This window comes from Carassius auratus, chromosome 17 (genome assembly GCF_003368295.1).
Source record: "Carassius auratus strain Wakin chromosome 17, ASM336829v1, whole genome shotgun sequence".
Taxonomy (NCBI): domain Eukaryota; kingdom Metazoa; phylum Chordata; class Actinopteri; order Cypriniformes; family Cyprinidae; genus Carassius; species Carassius auratus.
The window spans coordinates 13,083,319-13,098,506 of NC_039259.1; the positions used below are offsets into that span (position 1 = coordinate 13,083,319).

The 15,188-nt window shown below is 36.5% G+C and overlaps 1 protein-coding gene across 1 annotated transcript in view; it reads left to right on the plus strand.

Moving 5' to 3' along the window:
- The first annotated feature begins 11,031 nt into the window (after positions 1 to 11,031).
- mta1 (metastasis associated 1) overlaps positions 11,032 to 15,188 on the plus strand; it is a 44,093-nt gene continuing 39,936 nt past the window's right edge. Inside the window, exon 1 of the mRNA XM_026285909.1 lies at positions 11,032 to 11,343. Within this exon, the coding sequence (XP_026141694.1) occupies positions 11,316 to 11,343 (28 nt within the window). The 5' untranslated portion in view covers positions 11,032 to 11,315. The remainder of the gene's footprint in view (positions 11,344 to 15,188) is intronic.

Consider the following 15,188-nt stretch of genomic DNA (forward strand, 5'->3'; position numbering starts at 1 on the left):
AATACAGCTATTCTGATAAGAGCCCACCAAGTATTCATGATCCTTATAACCTGCTAAATATCCCAAGTAAACCTAAAAAAGCTGTTTTCTGGTCCTACGTGGTTTAAGCTGGTCTCCTCTTCTGCAACATAAGCTAAAAAAAAGTGCTCGACTAAAACCAGCCAGCAGATTGGCCAAAATCCACTCTATTGGTCTTAGGCCAACCTAAGCTGGTTTAAGAACATTTTGCTCGGCAGGGTACAAGTCTCCTTAAAAATACTGCTAATAAAATAATACTATTTGAAACAGCAGGAATGAAATATATTCTGAGGGAAATGCCAGGAATCCTCTCACATAAGTGAACCCAGTCGTGTAGCTATTATTGCATATGCAAATATGAATGAGGATCCAGATGTACTGAAGCAGAACTGGTCTATTATTGTATTAAAGTGGTTCTGGATATTATTAACTGCATGAGACTGAAGGAGAGCGGTTGGTATCAGACCTCTTAAGGGTGTCTACAGTTAAAGACAGCAGTCTGGGAATCAACAGCAGGTGTCTGTGGTGACCGATAAGGCACAGACTCCGTATTATCTCGAATTAGTCTCGAAGCAACTCAAGCAAACTTTACTATCAGACATTTGCAGGTCAGAAGCAGGAGCTGGAGAACAACTCAAAGTGACCTTAACATGGTACAATTACATTGTGTTAGAGGTCCTTTGTCATATACTTCAAGTCGGAAAATGGACGCAGAGGAATGTCACAAAACATCCCTTGGTATTTAGATAACAGTGAATGACCTCGTCCTCCACACTCAGCACACTCTCTGAGACTGGAGTGATGGGAAGATGTACTCCGCTTTCCAGCAGTCCTCCTCTGGGACGTTCCTCCTCTCTGGAGTATCTTGGTTTTATCTAATCAGTGGCACTTTATTTAGCTGGTTTGCTTACACATTGTTCACGTCTTCGTCGAATCATTGTTTATCTAAGTTCAAGTGGAAAATGAATGCTTTCTGTCACTTGAACGGGTGATGTAACCACAAGAAGTCACAGGAGAAGAGTGAGGGAAATGTCACGTGGCTTTAAAGCTTATTATGATGATCTAAAGTACTTTCTTGTAAGTTGTTAATCTGCTGATTACATAAGAAGGAAATTTGTGGAGGTCGTTTTGGTTATAATGGTTTGGTTTGAATGTGTGTTATGGATATTACTGGAAACAGAAAGTTCCAATTCACCTACTTGGTTAGTGATTTCTCTATTAAATGGGTACTGTGTATATCCCTGCAGTTATTTTTATATCCATATACAGTATATATATATATATATATATATATATATATATATATATATATATATATATATATATATATATATATATATAAATTACCTTTTGAAGTGAAAAGGAACACTCAGTAAAAAAAAAAAAAGGAAAAACAATTTTTTTCAATGTATTTTATTTCATCAAAATGCATTTTATTTGTATTAAATTTCTTTAAAAAATAAAATAATAAAATAAAGCATTTAACCTATGATTGGTCTGCCACTTAATGGTGCTGTGCTTAAAGGCTGTTTTAAACCACTGCACTTTCATAATATGAAGTATAAATAAATAAATATATATATATATATATATATATATATATATATATATATATATATATATATCCATGTTAAACTTTGTCTTAAAGCTTTCTGCATAGATAAAACTAAGAATAATATTGCTTTTTACAGTTTATACAACTTCTCATATATATGAGATCACTTCCACAATGTTTCAAACTGAACCTGTCCAGAGACATACTCTGTCAAAACAGCAAGAATCGCGAAACTTGACATAATCAAACCAAACATAGCGATTACAGATCCATTCCTCAAACACACTGCCACCAGAGGCTCATTTGTCTCCCTGACACAGGACACTTTTGAAAGTGTGCATACATTTCAGATTCCTTTCACCTGTGCAAAATAATCTAGTAAAATAATAAAGTCTTTAGGTTTGGGTCAAAACAGTACTTCACAGTTCACTGTAATGTTGCCTTTGAAGTATATAACTCAGTACAGTAAAGAAAAACTGTACAAACAGACCTTCGTTGTAAAATGAAAAAGTACCAGTTTTAGTTTGAAAAGTGATTAAAAAAAACACAAGTTTTTGTTTTGTGTGAAAAAGCATTTTCATGCTCTAAAAGTACACAAAATAAAAAAATAATAATATCAAAGTATAAAAAAGATGATTGTGAGAGTTTATACACAGCAATATGTGACGTTTAAAGTCAGTTTTATTTTATTTATTTAATTGTTTTATTCTCAAAATGGAAATTCATTGTCTTTCATAGGTAGTACACATTGGGATATATAAAACTATTTCATTCAAACTGTAAAATGTTTGTGAACTAAATAAAGCAAGTTATTTTCCCTGCAGTATAATTTGTGTGCTCAAAATGAAGTTTACGATCTACACGCTTATAATTTTGCCTGGCGCAGAATGAAAAGTTTTGCAGAATTCAAGGAACGAATTCAGTTTTAAGCTGTGATTGATTAAAGGTCATGGGAACAAGTAGGCTGTCATTTGCTGTACATCATTATATAACAAACCACAACCACAGTGATTGTAAATGACAAGATTGACAATTTGTACATGCGTATATATGCGCATACATGTGAGTTCATGCATGTACCATATAAAAATGATGCAGAAAATGGTCCATTCCTGTTAAACTGACAGTCTTGCCTATAGGGAAAAGTGTCACTCTAGCCATTTACTGCCCTACTTTTATTCAGATATTGCTGTATATCATGCAAAGTGGGGAAATGCACTGACACATGTGCATTTGTTCATAAAAATGTATGTACATGTAACACTTTTGCAAGCAATACAGCACATCCGTGTGAGTGGAGCCAGTGACCCAGCCTTGCGGTCTCTGGGGTCAGCTGCTGCTTTTTCCCCAAGATTTTTGGCATTCGGATGACTCCACTGTTCTCTTGCCAACTGTCCATGGCTGGTAGAACAGATAGCAGGCTAAAACACGGACAGCTGGCCTCTTGTAGGGCCTCGCACCCTTGATGCCTGGCGCTTTGAGGTTTTAGTGTAATTCTCCAGCAGGGCAGGGCAGACGGAGACTGTGTTCATGCCAATCCACAGCAGCTGAGAGTTTAAAAATCCTGTCGCTTCTGGCTAGAGAAGAGTATAGTTTTATCTCTTTCTTTCACTTGCTTTTGCATTCACTTACTTTTGCACTTACTATTGCATTCTCTTTTTGTGTAAAGTTTCTTGTTAAGGCCTGTGCTTTTAGATGGTTTATCTTCATTCTGTGCTGCACTTAAAGTCAACATGAAATGGTATTCGCATTCTGCTTTCATGTGTGATTTTATTTGTATGATAAATGTAGGCCAAGACTGATTTCATCAGTTGCAAACTGATTGAATTGTGAAATGGAGGGGTTGGTGAAAAAACAAAAAGAAATCAGAAGGGTTTTGTGATGTTTGTGAAAAAAGAAAGTCATTTCATTTTTTTGTATGTATTTTTATCAGTGTTTCTTCAGCTTGATTTTTTTATTGAAACCGATTGAAACCGATTTCTTCTGTTTCTGTGGCTCAGTGGTAGATTATTGCATTAGCAGCGCAAAAAGTAATGGGTTCAGTTCCCAGGGAACAAACATACGGGTAAAAAATAAATGTCTGAATGCACTGTAAGTCACTTTGGATAAAAGTGTCTGATAAATGTAATAAATGTATTTATATAAAAAAAAGTAATGGAAACCTTATACAGTGCATACTTTTCTACAATTCTGGGGCTAAAAATAATCATTTTAACTCACCAAGGCTGCATTTATTTGATCAAAATGTTATTGCAATTTTAAATAATTGTTTTTTATTATATTATATTTTTAAAAACGAATTGATCCTGGGATGGGATTTTTAGCAGTCCTTCAGAAATCACTCTAATATGATGATTTTCTGCTTAAAAACTATTTCTTATTATTAGCAATGTTGTGCTTCTTAATATTTCTGTGGAAACCATGATATATATTTTCAGGATTCTCTTAAAGTTCAAAAGAACAGCATTTATTTGAAATGCTTTGATACATGTAGTGCATCCTTGCTGAATAAAAATATCAATTTCTTGTAAAGATTTTATGTGTAGATTTTATTTGACCTTTGTCCAAGATCCCAACTTTCAATCTTAAAGTATAAATATATAAAGTACTTGCTTATATAAAACCATAATAATGTAGAAAAAGGATACAATTATTTTAATTCTTATTTTGTGAAAACCGATTTCCATTTATTCTGTTGTTTAATATGACAGTCTTACAGTTTTGGTGTCATTTTCACATGCTTGAAATATGAGTTATAACATGTGAAGATAACACAGGAAAATCAAAGTTAATACCATTTTTTAGACACGTCTAATCAAGCTGTAACTTTCTCAAATTATGCAAAAAGTGTGACAATAGGCTATGTTTTGATTCCTATCTTATTAGCCAGGCAAGTGGGCAAGTTTGGTTTATTTCTAAAATATTGATACTGATATTTCCATTATCATTGAAGATGTAATGGAAATGTGTTTCAGATTAGAAATTGAGTTTTTCGTTAAACAAAAAAGGAATTCCCAGAATTGATGAAAAATTTCAATGACAAATGTGTTTTGTGAAAAACAGTAAAGTGTAAATTTCATTTTACAGTAGCTATTTTTATGATTCTATTCATACAGCTAAAACAAAGTACAGTATTTTTCTCTCTCTATCTAATTCTACTTATATGGACTTCAAGAAACAGTGGAGACCATGTAAAAGAAATACACAGCCGACACAGCGACCCCATTGGAACTCAATTGAGACAAGTGAAGCCCATTTTTAGCTATTTTTAGCACTTCTGTTTCTGACGCGCAGACTCAAACGAAGCTTGATGACGTCAGCAACCTGTCTGACAGATGTGAATCTTCTAGTAGCTGTGCGTGCAAACTGCCATCGTTAATCTTGCAGAGACGGCGAGCTTGAGCGGGGAGTTCTTTGGCGTGAGCAATGGTGTTTCATGTATTCAGAGTTGTTCACAGTGTTAAAGAGATGGATTCTCATGCTCACATGGCCAAAGTTTTAAAAAATAATTTAGAAGAATGACTGAGAATTTCTGTGCCGAAAATCATACTTCCGGGTTGGTACAAGTTTCGGCTGTTTTTTTTTCGATCGTGGATCTAATGACGTAGACGAGAACAGAAGTCCTTATATGAGTATTTCTCCCGGAAAAGCGCGCCCGAGCACATGTCGACCAGAGGAGAGCGAGAGCGCGCACATCAACGCGTTTCAAAATCGTCGGCAGCGCTGCATAGGATTTGTTCGAGAATGCCTCCAAATAAGTGAATTTTTGGATGTGAGGGAAAGTTTACTGTGTTCAGCTTCCCCAAGAACCCAGCGTTACATGAAAAGTGGATGCAGTTTGTTTTTCCGAGAGTGTATCAAGTGCCTTTGTGTGTTCTGGTCATTTGAGTGTCGAATGTTTTAAACAAGGCCTAAGTCAACGCTGGATTTGCACATTGTTTGCTATTAAAACATGGAGCCGTCCCTGTGATTAAAAGACCCTATTCATGCAAGTACAATTGCATCAGATTTCTGTCTTTTGTTGGAAATCATCACATACTGTAAGTGAATATATGTTAATGGAAACTACACGAAACATCAGTATTATAGCTCCGCTCACGGCATGCCTCCAGGAGCTCGGCTTTTCCCGTAGAGAATCGGAAAGCTGTAGGCTATTTTTCTTTTATAAATATGATAAAACTAAGGACTCTTGGATATATGAAGGATGCAGTACTACTCTATAGGTACTTAAGATTAACATGAGATTAGGTTAAACTTTGTATGTTATGTACCCTTTAAGTGTCCCAACTACTTAGTTTAAGAGCACTAGGTAATGGCTTCTATAGAGCACACTATGATTGTGTGCTCACAGACAGCATGAAACATGAACATGAAAGCCACAAACACGTGCACACTCATCACATCTCTACTACACAATTTTCTCTCCTAATCTAATACGCCACAACACACAGAACAGGAAGAATAGCTTTGTAGCACACAATGCATGAGATGAGGTCACAGGTTGCTGTGACAAAATATCTGTCACCAGGCCCAAATCTGATCTCCTGATGTGTTGTGAAAGAGGCGAAATGAGCCAATTAATTGAGTATCTTTCCTCTGTCAGCGATGTCAGTGCTGCTATGTTCTGAGGACTCACATTGTAGGCTACACTTTGTTCTGTGGCGATCACGTGAGCTCAGGACAAAGACGTGCGATTAAAGATGGTTTCCTCGCGCCCCCTGCTGATCAGCAGCAGAATGTGCATCTGCACACAGAAGACGAGCAGAAGTCGCAAACAATACTTTTTGTGATTATAAGAAAGCTGAAGTAATTTCTGACATGCAAACTGCATCATTCTTGCGTTGTATTTTAAGGCAAGATATGCTTTCTAATGCAAAATATAAAGTATATTGCTCCCATCAGGCGACAGTCACAGTGACACCTTTTTTATTTTGAGGCTTATGTTTTTGTTTTAGATAGTTTTTTAAAATGTGACAGGAGATCATTCATTTTGTGAGCATCTTTATACATTAGAAAAATGGCTTAGTTATATTGAAATATCTGGGGAAAATGTTACAGTAGCTATATATATATATTATTATATATATTAATCATTATTTGTTGGCTGTACAGATATTACATTTACCTGCAGTCACTAAATATGTGTTCACTGACAAATTAATTTTTTTAATTAACCGAAATTCTATCTTTTTATATTTTATATGCAAATTAGTGCATTTAAATTGCCGGACATTGCCGTTTTCAGTTAGACGCATTATATTTATGCACCATGATCCTACAGTCTGTTTATTTTACTTTACAATATAAAAAATTACCAGTTAGCATTTATTTTTGTAATAAATACAATATAATTATTTCATATATGATTTTATATGTCAAAAGTCATTTGATAAAACACAAAGCAATAAACTATTTCAGTACACATCATTCAGTCTTTAAGATTTAATTGAAAATCTAATTATTTAAATACAAAAAAATCTTGCTTTTATGCTGTAGTATATAATTTGCATGAAGGTACCAAATGATTAAAGAATAACTAGACTAATATTTATAAAGTAAAAAAAATAGCAGATTTAATAATAGTCAGCAACAAGCCACATAAAGATTAGCAGAGAATGTTACTTCTGCTTTAAATGGCTTGCAACCAAATAGACAATAATGTACTGTAATTGTCACTTCCTGCTTAATATGCTGCGTGACTTATAAGACGATCAGATGTCTGCTCATTTGATCCGCACATGCGTTTGTCTGCTTTGATTTGAATTTCACCAAGTACAACATGTTTCTGGATCAACATCCTTATTGATCCTGGAACAACATTCCAATCAACCAATCAGAAATGAAATGTAACTTTTCAGAAAATATCTGTTTTAGGCTTACAACCAGAGTTAGGTGCTTCTACACCCTTGTTAATCAGCTATCATATCCCACTGATTTTGTGAATAAATGATGGCTAGGGTTAGATTTAGGGGTAGGGACTATATTTTTGGACAATAATGTTGGTCCAGGAACATGTCTTACTTGGCAAAATCACGGCGACAGTGTGTATATACAGCAAATTGGGTGAAACTGATCAGCAGCCCTCTCTCTGCGCTGATGGACCCGGGTTCACAGTCACATCCAAAGAGTGAGGACAATGGTTATAATATTTGTGAACTGTGTTCGGCTGTAATTAAGTCTGTAATAAAAAGAACGCAAGAAAAGACAGAGCTTGATCAGGCCGCACGCCTTAATTGATTTCTTCTGTTTCTCTAGCAGTTGCCTGCTGTGCTAGGGCCCTGGGAGAAGGCCAGCTGGGGCTCTGCCGAAAGCGAGGAAGACCGAGAGATGGAGTACAAGGATCCCGAAACCCTCTACCTTCTACTAGAGGCTTCTAGTCCTGTGTATAGACAGACTGCAGCAAATTAACTTTAGGCTACAACTTCACATCCTCCCATAATAACAGCTTCAGAAAAAAACTGAGATTCATTTGATGGCTTCAGTTTGAAGTCAGGACCCCAAAAACACACATATTTACGAAAAAACATGTAGGCACACACACAAATCAGAGCAGTACGGACTTGCTTTGTTGTGAGTCTCCACTGAGGGTAAGTGGAAGCCTGCCATTGGCTAAGGCCGGTCACGTGATTGCAGATTACAGCTCGAGGCAGAGCTCAGTTTGTAAGGTTTTCATATGGTGTAAATCAGCTGCTCACCACAGCATTCCACTCAGCCTTCACTAACAACAACCACCAAACATGATGAGGTGCCTTACCATGCCCTGCCAAAACCAGCGCTCACTAGATCCCACTCACCTCCCTCAACATCTTCTCCTCCAAAATGACATTATTAACGCCTTGTCACGTGTTAGGCCTCGTCTACAGTGTCAGGAGGATTCATATTCACATATGTGTTGCTAATCGATTCATGATCATGTATATATGTACACGTATGCTTATATTCATGGGTCCCCCTGCTTTGGGCCTGATGAGTGGGTTATATGATACAGTATATCACGATTGTCCCCCTAAAGAGGGTCCTGTTTATTCATGACCTATTCTTGAACATCACATATGTACCAGTATGAGTTCATATTTTTTGACCCGAGAATTGAACGGAATAATTTGAGATCTGGGTAAATTTTGTTCACGAAATGTATGTTTTTGATACATCAGACCTGGACATATGACGTTTTAAATTTACGGAAATTACAGATTCCTTTTGTAGTATTACTTAACACTTATGTCAATGATGTAGTTTTCAGCATTATAGATTTTAAAAAATTCAGTAAATAAAATGAACTTCAGTGATACTTCGGAAACTAATCCTACATATCTTAATTGACAGTCCTCTATATATTTCTGACTGAATATGTTAACATTTGGTTAAATAACCTGAAAGAAAGGAATAGGAATCCTATTTGATTTTTAGATGATTATCTAAATTATTAGATTAAATAATTCATTTTTACTTTGTTTGTTTTATTATATCAATTAGGCACAAAGTGATATATATATATTTTTTTTAAGTATATTTTTATTTAAGAATGTGTAATATATTATGAATAATAAAAAGGAATGGAGGCCAAATTTTCCTATTTTGCTTAAGATTAATTAAAGCCCAGTTTATTGTTCATACAGTACTTTTCTGTGCATCAGTAGTGCTATAGAGGTCTCATAATTTTAGTGTCTCTTGCTAGTTTAAGTGTATATTGCTCAGGTTTTTCACATGTTGACTCACTCAATGCGTACAAATGCTGGAACGTGCCACCCACGACTTCTGAAAAGCAGTGTTTCACATTTCCCTCAGACCAAACTTAGAAGAGGCGAAATCTTTGTAGTTGTGTATGCAGGGAAAGTATAATTATAAACTGGCTTTCCAAACTTTGAGCGTATTCCAAGGCTAGAGAACAAATAAATAAAACAGGATTCGGACTTCAGTTTATAAAAATCTGGTTTAGTGACTGTCAACCAGTGTTTAGACTACTTGCTCAGAACTTAAACAGACTTAGAAACTACCACATGTCTTTATTATGTACCAGAAGACACTTCAGGCTGAAAGACAGCTTTTGTATAATCTTTAGGTAGTCATTAAAAACCCTGACCTTTCCATTAGGCTTTTCTCACTTATTAACAATTAAGCCAGAGTCACTTTAAGCCTTGGCTAATGTAATCATATAGGTATGTATCACATTGTACACCTTGACAGTGGTTGCTACAAATGTTAATGAAATGTTATCCAGGGTTAAAGTGGCCTTAACCTGGGATTAATAAAGTATAACTCACAGTTAAGCTCAGAAAAGCCTAGTTAATAATGATGGTGTTAGATAATAAATATTTTTTTGTAAAGTGAGTTGTTCAGGTGGAATAAGACTGATGAGAAGACCAGCATCAATTTCCACTCTCATCCAAGCTAATTTATTCTGGGTATTGCTGGCTTGGCGTAAGTCTAGCTGGTTGAGCAGCTAAACTTTTCTGATGAAGCTGATTGACCAAAGACGACTCGCTAGTTAAAATAGTTAAGGGGCCTACTGGAGAATAGCATTCAAACCAATTGGCAGCCAACTGATTTTCTCAACATTTATGTAAAAATCCCTATAGCTGGATTCAAAATCATACTGTCCGAACAGGTACAGTACTGAATTACTTTGTGACTGTAAAAAAAAAAGTATGTGATATATTATGAATGTAGGGCTATGAATGAAATTCATACTAAATTTCTGGCCTCATGGGATACTGAAGAATTAGATATGCACTTCTTGATATAAGTATTGGTCATCCAGTTATTTTTTTCAAATGTATATACAGTACCATGAACTCATACCTAGGCCTACTATTCTTTTCATATATTTTTCACCTTTTATAGGAAATAGCAATAGCCAATTATACAATGTATGGGTCAAAATGAGCAATTGTTCTTTTATGCCAAAAATGATTTTGATATTAAGTAAATATAATGTTTCATTAAGATATTTTGTACATTTCCTACGGTAATTACATCAAAACATAATTTTTGATTAGTCATATGCATTGCTAATGACTTCTTTTGGACACTTTTAAAGGCACTTTTAATTTTTTTTGCACCCTCAGGTTTCATATTTTTTTAAATATCTCTGCCAAATATTGTCCTATCAAACCATGCATCAATGTGAAAACTGCAAAAACTACAAAACTTATCTAAAGAGAAAATAATCTCAGCACCAGAATATTAGAGAATGGGCTCTTTCGGCTCCTAACGCAACATTGTGGTAGCAACTTTTCACATTTTCTTCTAGTTATTTAGACAAATGTTTCTCCATAGAGAAGGATGTCTTTCCTTGTTCTGTTATGCTAGTTTAGGCTATATTTTTGTTTCAAACTCAGTCCGGGAGCAACAGTTGTTTATTTGTTTCATTTCGCCTCTAGTGGGTCCAAGGTAGTACAGCAATGGTTCGGTCATCTGAAGTAGGCGGGGAAACGCGAGTGATGCTGCCCATTCAGACCCCTTCCCCTCCCTCTGGCGCTCTCTCCAGCCCCGTGGCCCGAGTCTCTGGATCCCGCTCAGTTGGGAAGGTGTTCCTAAACACGCGGGTGCTTCTGAACGCGATCGCCCACACCGCCCCGTAGAACGCGGCCGCAGAAAAATATGTGCACTGTCTCTTTAAGATCCCTTCACTGGTCCGCGTCGTATTGATCAATCCACCATTTTCCAGCGCGCAGCACTCAGCGGCGGCGGCGGAGAGAGAAAGCCCTACCTGGAGACGCCAGGCAGGACCGGGGCAGTCATGGCAGCCAACATGTACCGGGTCGGAGGTAAGAGATCACGCTTGGTAAAAAAAATGTCGTACCCTTTTTTGTGTGTCGCTCTTGTTGACGCTTTTTCGCAACAAGCCTTAGCAGTTTTAGGTCTGTCCTTCCTCTTTTATTTTTTAAAGTACTGTAGGACTACATAGTGAGGATGATGATGGTGATAGCGAACAGCGAGATGAAGATTAACAATCTCGTTGCGGGACCCCGAGGATGTTTTTAGTACTAACTCGGGCAACAATTATTGCCGTTAGCATGATGCAGCGCGTGCGAGTGTCATTGTGTTCGTAACAAGCGGGTAACTCTTGAAATTTACACAGAAGAGACGCGTTTGAGCTTTTAAAGTTGAAGTTTGGGCAGCACGCCACACTTAAGACACTCAGACGGCTCGGAAATACTCTGTTTGGACTGGATAAGACTGTACGGGGTCACATCTTTGTCTTGCATTTGACTTTTTATAGATATTGGATGTAATCGATGGAGGGAGAAAGTTTTGGCATAGACGTCAAACCTAGATTGAGTCCAGTAGTCATGGAGAAGCTTTAGTGTATGGATGGATAAAAAAAAAAAAAAAAAATATATATATAATGCATTGTGGCAAAGAATGAAATTAACTGAGATTGTATATTCCTCAAATTGATCTATTTTCATAAAGAAAGAAGATGCAATAATGTACTGCTCTTATTATAAATATGGGTCACATTTAAAAAGGGGTTCACAATTATCTGTAATTACCTGAATAATCTATTATGGCAGAAGCTAAGGTACCTAGGCTATTTAAAGGAACGGTTCACAAAAAAAACCTTGCCTTTTACTCACCCTGATGTTTCAAACCTGTATGACTTTCTTAAACAGAACACAAAAGGAGATTTTGGGCAGGATGACAGATTCAGTCACTATACAGTGAAGGTGAATGGTGACTGAGGCTGTCGTTCTGCATCCTTTTGTGTTCTGCAGAAGAAAGCGAATCATACAGGTTTGAAAGATCACGAGGTTGAGTAAATGATGCCTGAAGTTTCATTTTTGGGTTATCTATCCCATCCAGTGATTGCATTTGGCTCAGAAACTGATTCCCTGTTGGTATCAGTTATCCATTAGGATCCCGGCTATGCTGATTCAGTAAGAATGAATGTGTGCTTGCAGTGTCCAATGTGTAATTATTGGTATAATGAGAGTATTGGGAAGTTTACTATTGAGGCTGGAGAGCTGATGAACTTGGTCTAACCTGAAGAAAAGCTGATCTTTGATCAGGAGCGATTCTGCTTCACAGATCTGCTCGACAGCCCAGGCATTCCTAAATTAATTGTTTCGGTTTTTAAACATTTTCTCAAGTATGAAGTGTACTGAATACAGTTTTAAAGTGGTTTGTTTTTAAAGAGTATTGTGGTTGTTTACTATATTTATGAAAGTGCAATATACTGGTATGCAGTATCCATCTTGCAATGCAATGCACTTGACTGAACTTTTAATTTGCAGTGTTTCAAATGAGTAGAGTAATATCTACCAACATTTTTACCATCTTTTAAAGGAGTCTACCCAAAAATGAAAATTCATTATCTGCTCATCCTAATATTGCTCCGAACAAAGAATTTTGTGGAAGATGAAGATGATTCTCTCATAAATTTTGTCCATCCATTGAAAGTCCATCCATTTTGCAACCAACGTTTTGCTGCGTCAAATAATTTCCTAAAAACATTGAACAAGTAATCCGTATGAATTAAGAAGTTTAATCAAATCCTTCTGAAGATGAACAAATTTAATTTAGGGTTTATATAAAAACATTGATCAGTGAATATACATGCACCACATCACCTCTTTTGAACTAACCTCATTCAGAATTAGTAAATTATTTATAATTTTTTTTCTAGTTGAACTAGGCCTATCCCTCTAGAATGATCTTGTCTTTTTTTTTTAGGATTTAATTTAGACATAATTAAACATGGTCATGTGACAACAGTGTATCATACCATGTTATGAAATAGTTGGCTTTAAATAACGCATACAAAAAAAACTAAAATCCAGTATTGGGCCTGTACTGCTCAGTATGCAGTGCACTATATTCTAAACAGGCCACTGTTCTGGCTGGAAATCCTGTACAGAGATGAATCATGTGTTTGTAAGTGTTCGTTCAGGACTTTAAAATCATTGTGTAAATATCTGTTACTCTGTTAAACGCTCCTCCCTGTGTTTGCAACATCTTTTTGGCTGCTGAGGCTGAAAATGACCCCAGGCGCTCCATCCAACACAGTGTCTCCAAGGGCCTCCATACCTCTGGCTACTGCATCACCTGATACATATCGACATCTCCTGCGCTCTCTCTCCATTTCTCTTTTTCTTTCATTGCTCCAGCGTGGACCAAAAGAAGCACATTGACCAATCTCGGATTGGAACAAAGCCAGTTTTGCACTGTTTTACACCTCCAAGTTCAGACCTCTGCTGTGCACCCTACACTTAGCGCAGCCGTACTAATAGCTGATTGCTGAAATGCGGCATGACTATCATTTGGATCTCGTTAAAGCAGCCCATACACCTTCCCGCGTTGAAGCGTTCAGAATTCTCCTGATGCCTCCAATACAATCATCGTTTTCCTTTGAGTGGATTTTGGGGTATTGAATTTGGAAGCAGAGCAAAGCCTTAGCGTTCTTTTTCCTCCTTTGTCCTCCCTCACACTTGGAGAAGGTAGTCGGCCTAAATTCTCTCTCATTGAGCTAACGGCTTTTCTCTGGCTCTCTTTTCTTCTCCCAGAAGGGAGGCTTCTCCCAGACTCCAGCGTAGAATAAATGTGCCAAGAAAATCAGAGAAAAAAAAAAAATTCAAAACAGACCACCATGAACGGCCACAGAGACGATGGAAATGGGCTGAATCACATTGCGATCGGTGGCGTTGAACTTGGGATGGGTCAGATTTGAGTGTGGTGACATGAATGAGAAATGTGAGCCAATGGGCAGGACGCAGTTAGCAGATATACAGTATTTGGGAAGCTTTGCCAGGTGTTCGCTATCTCTAATATGTGTCTGATCCGTGCGGGTGTTCGCCTGCGGTTGGTCATGGGAGTACTTGATGTATGATGCCACAAAGCGAGAGGATTTCAGATTTTTCTGTCTGGTACAACAGTTGAAGCCTATTACGAGGTGTAGTTTGAAAATGCATTTGTTCCCCATCTACCTTGGGGAAAATGTGGTTGCTTTAAAGTTTTGAAATTTAGAAGCTTCTGTAAATCACTGGCCAGCAATCTGGAACTGAACTTTCATAAAGGGTCAATGGAATGATGCATATTTTCTATGAATCTATTCAAAATACTAGAAAAATGTGTGAACAAAAAGAGATGTGATTTGACTACCAATCAAATTAATTAATTGTGATTTTAATTAATAAATTCTAATTGATGATATTTGTAAAAATATATATATATATATTTTTTTTTACCATGAATTATTATTATTTTTTTATTATTAAAAAGTATGTTCACATGTATGCAAGGTGTTTTTTTTAATTCTTAGAATGATTATACAAAATGTTCTTGAAAAGAGTTTTGCTTTATTGTGGCCATATCTCTCTCTCTCTCTCTCTCTCTCTCTCTCTCTCTCTCTATATATATATATATATATATATATATATATATAACTCATTGATCCATAAAGCTTGAAAGATTTTATCATTCAAAAGTTCTACTCACAACAGGTGATAATTCTTAATTTGACATTGTGTATTGATGATCAATTCCGCAGAATTTCTCCACGATGCAATAAACAGAAAAAAAGTTCCTAGATTTTTCCCGGGCCTGTTCATTCGGTGTTCTGAGTTCTGTAATATTTAAATGCAGGTAATGATGTCATTACAGAATGTGCAAG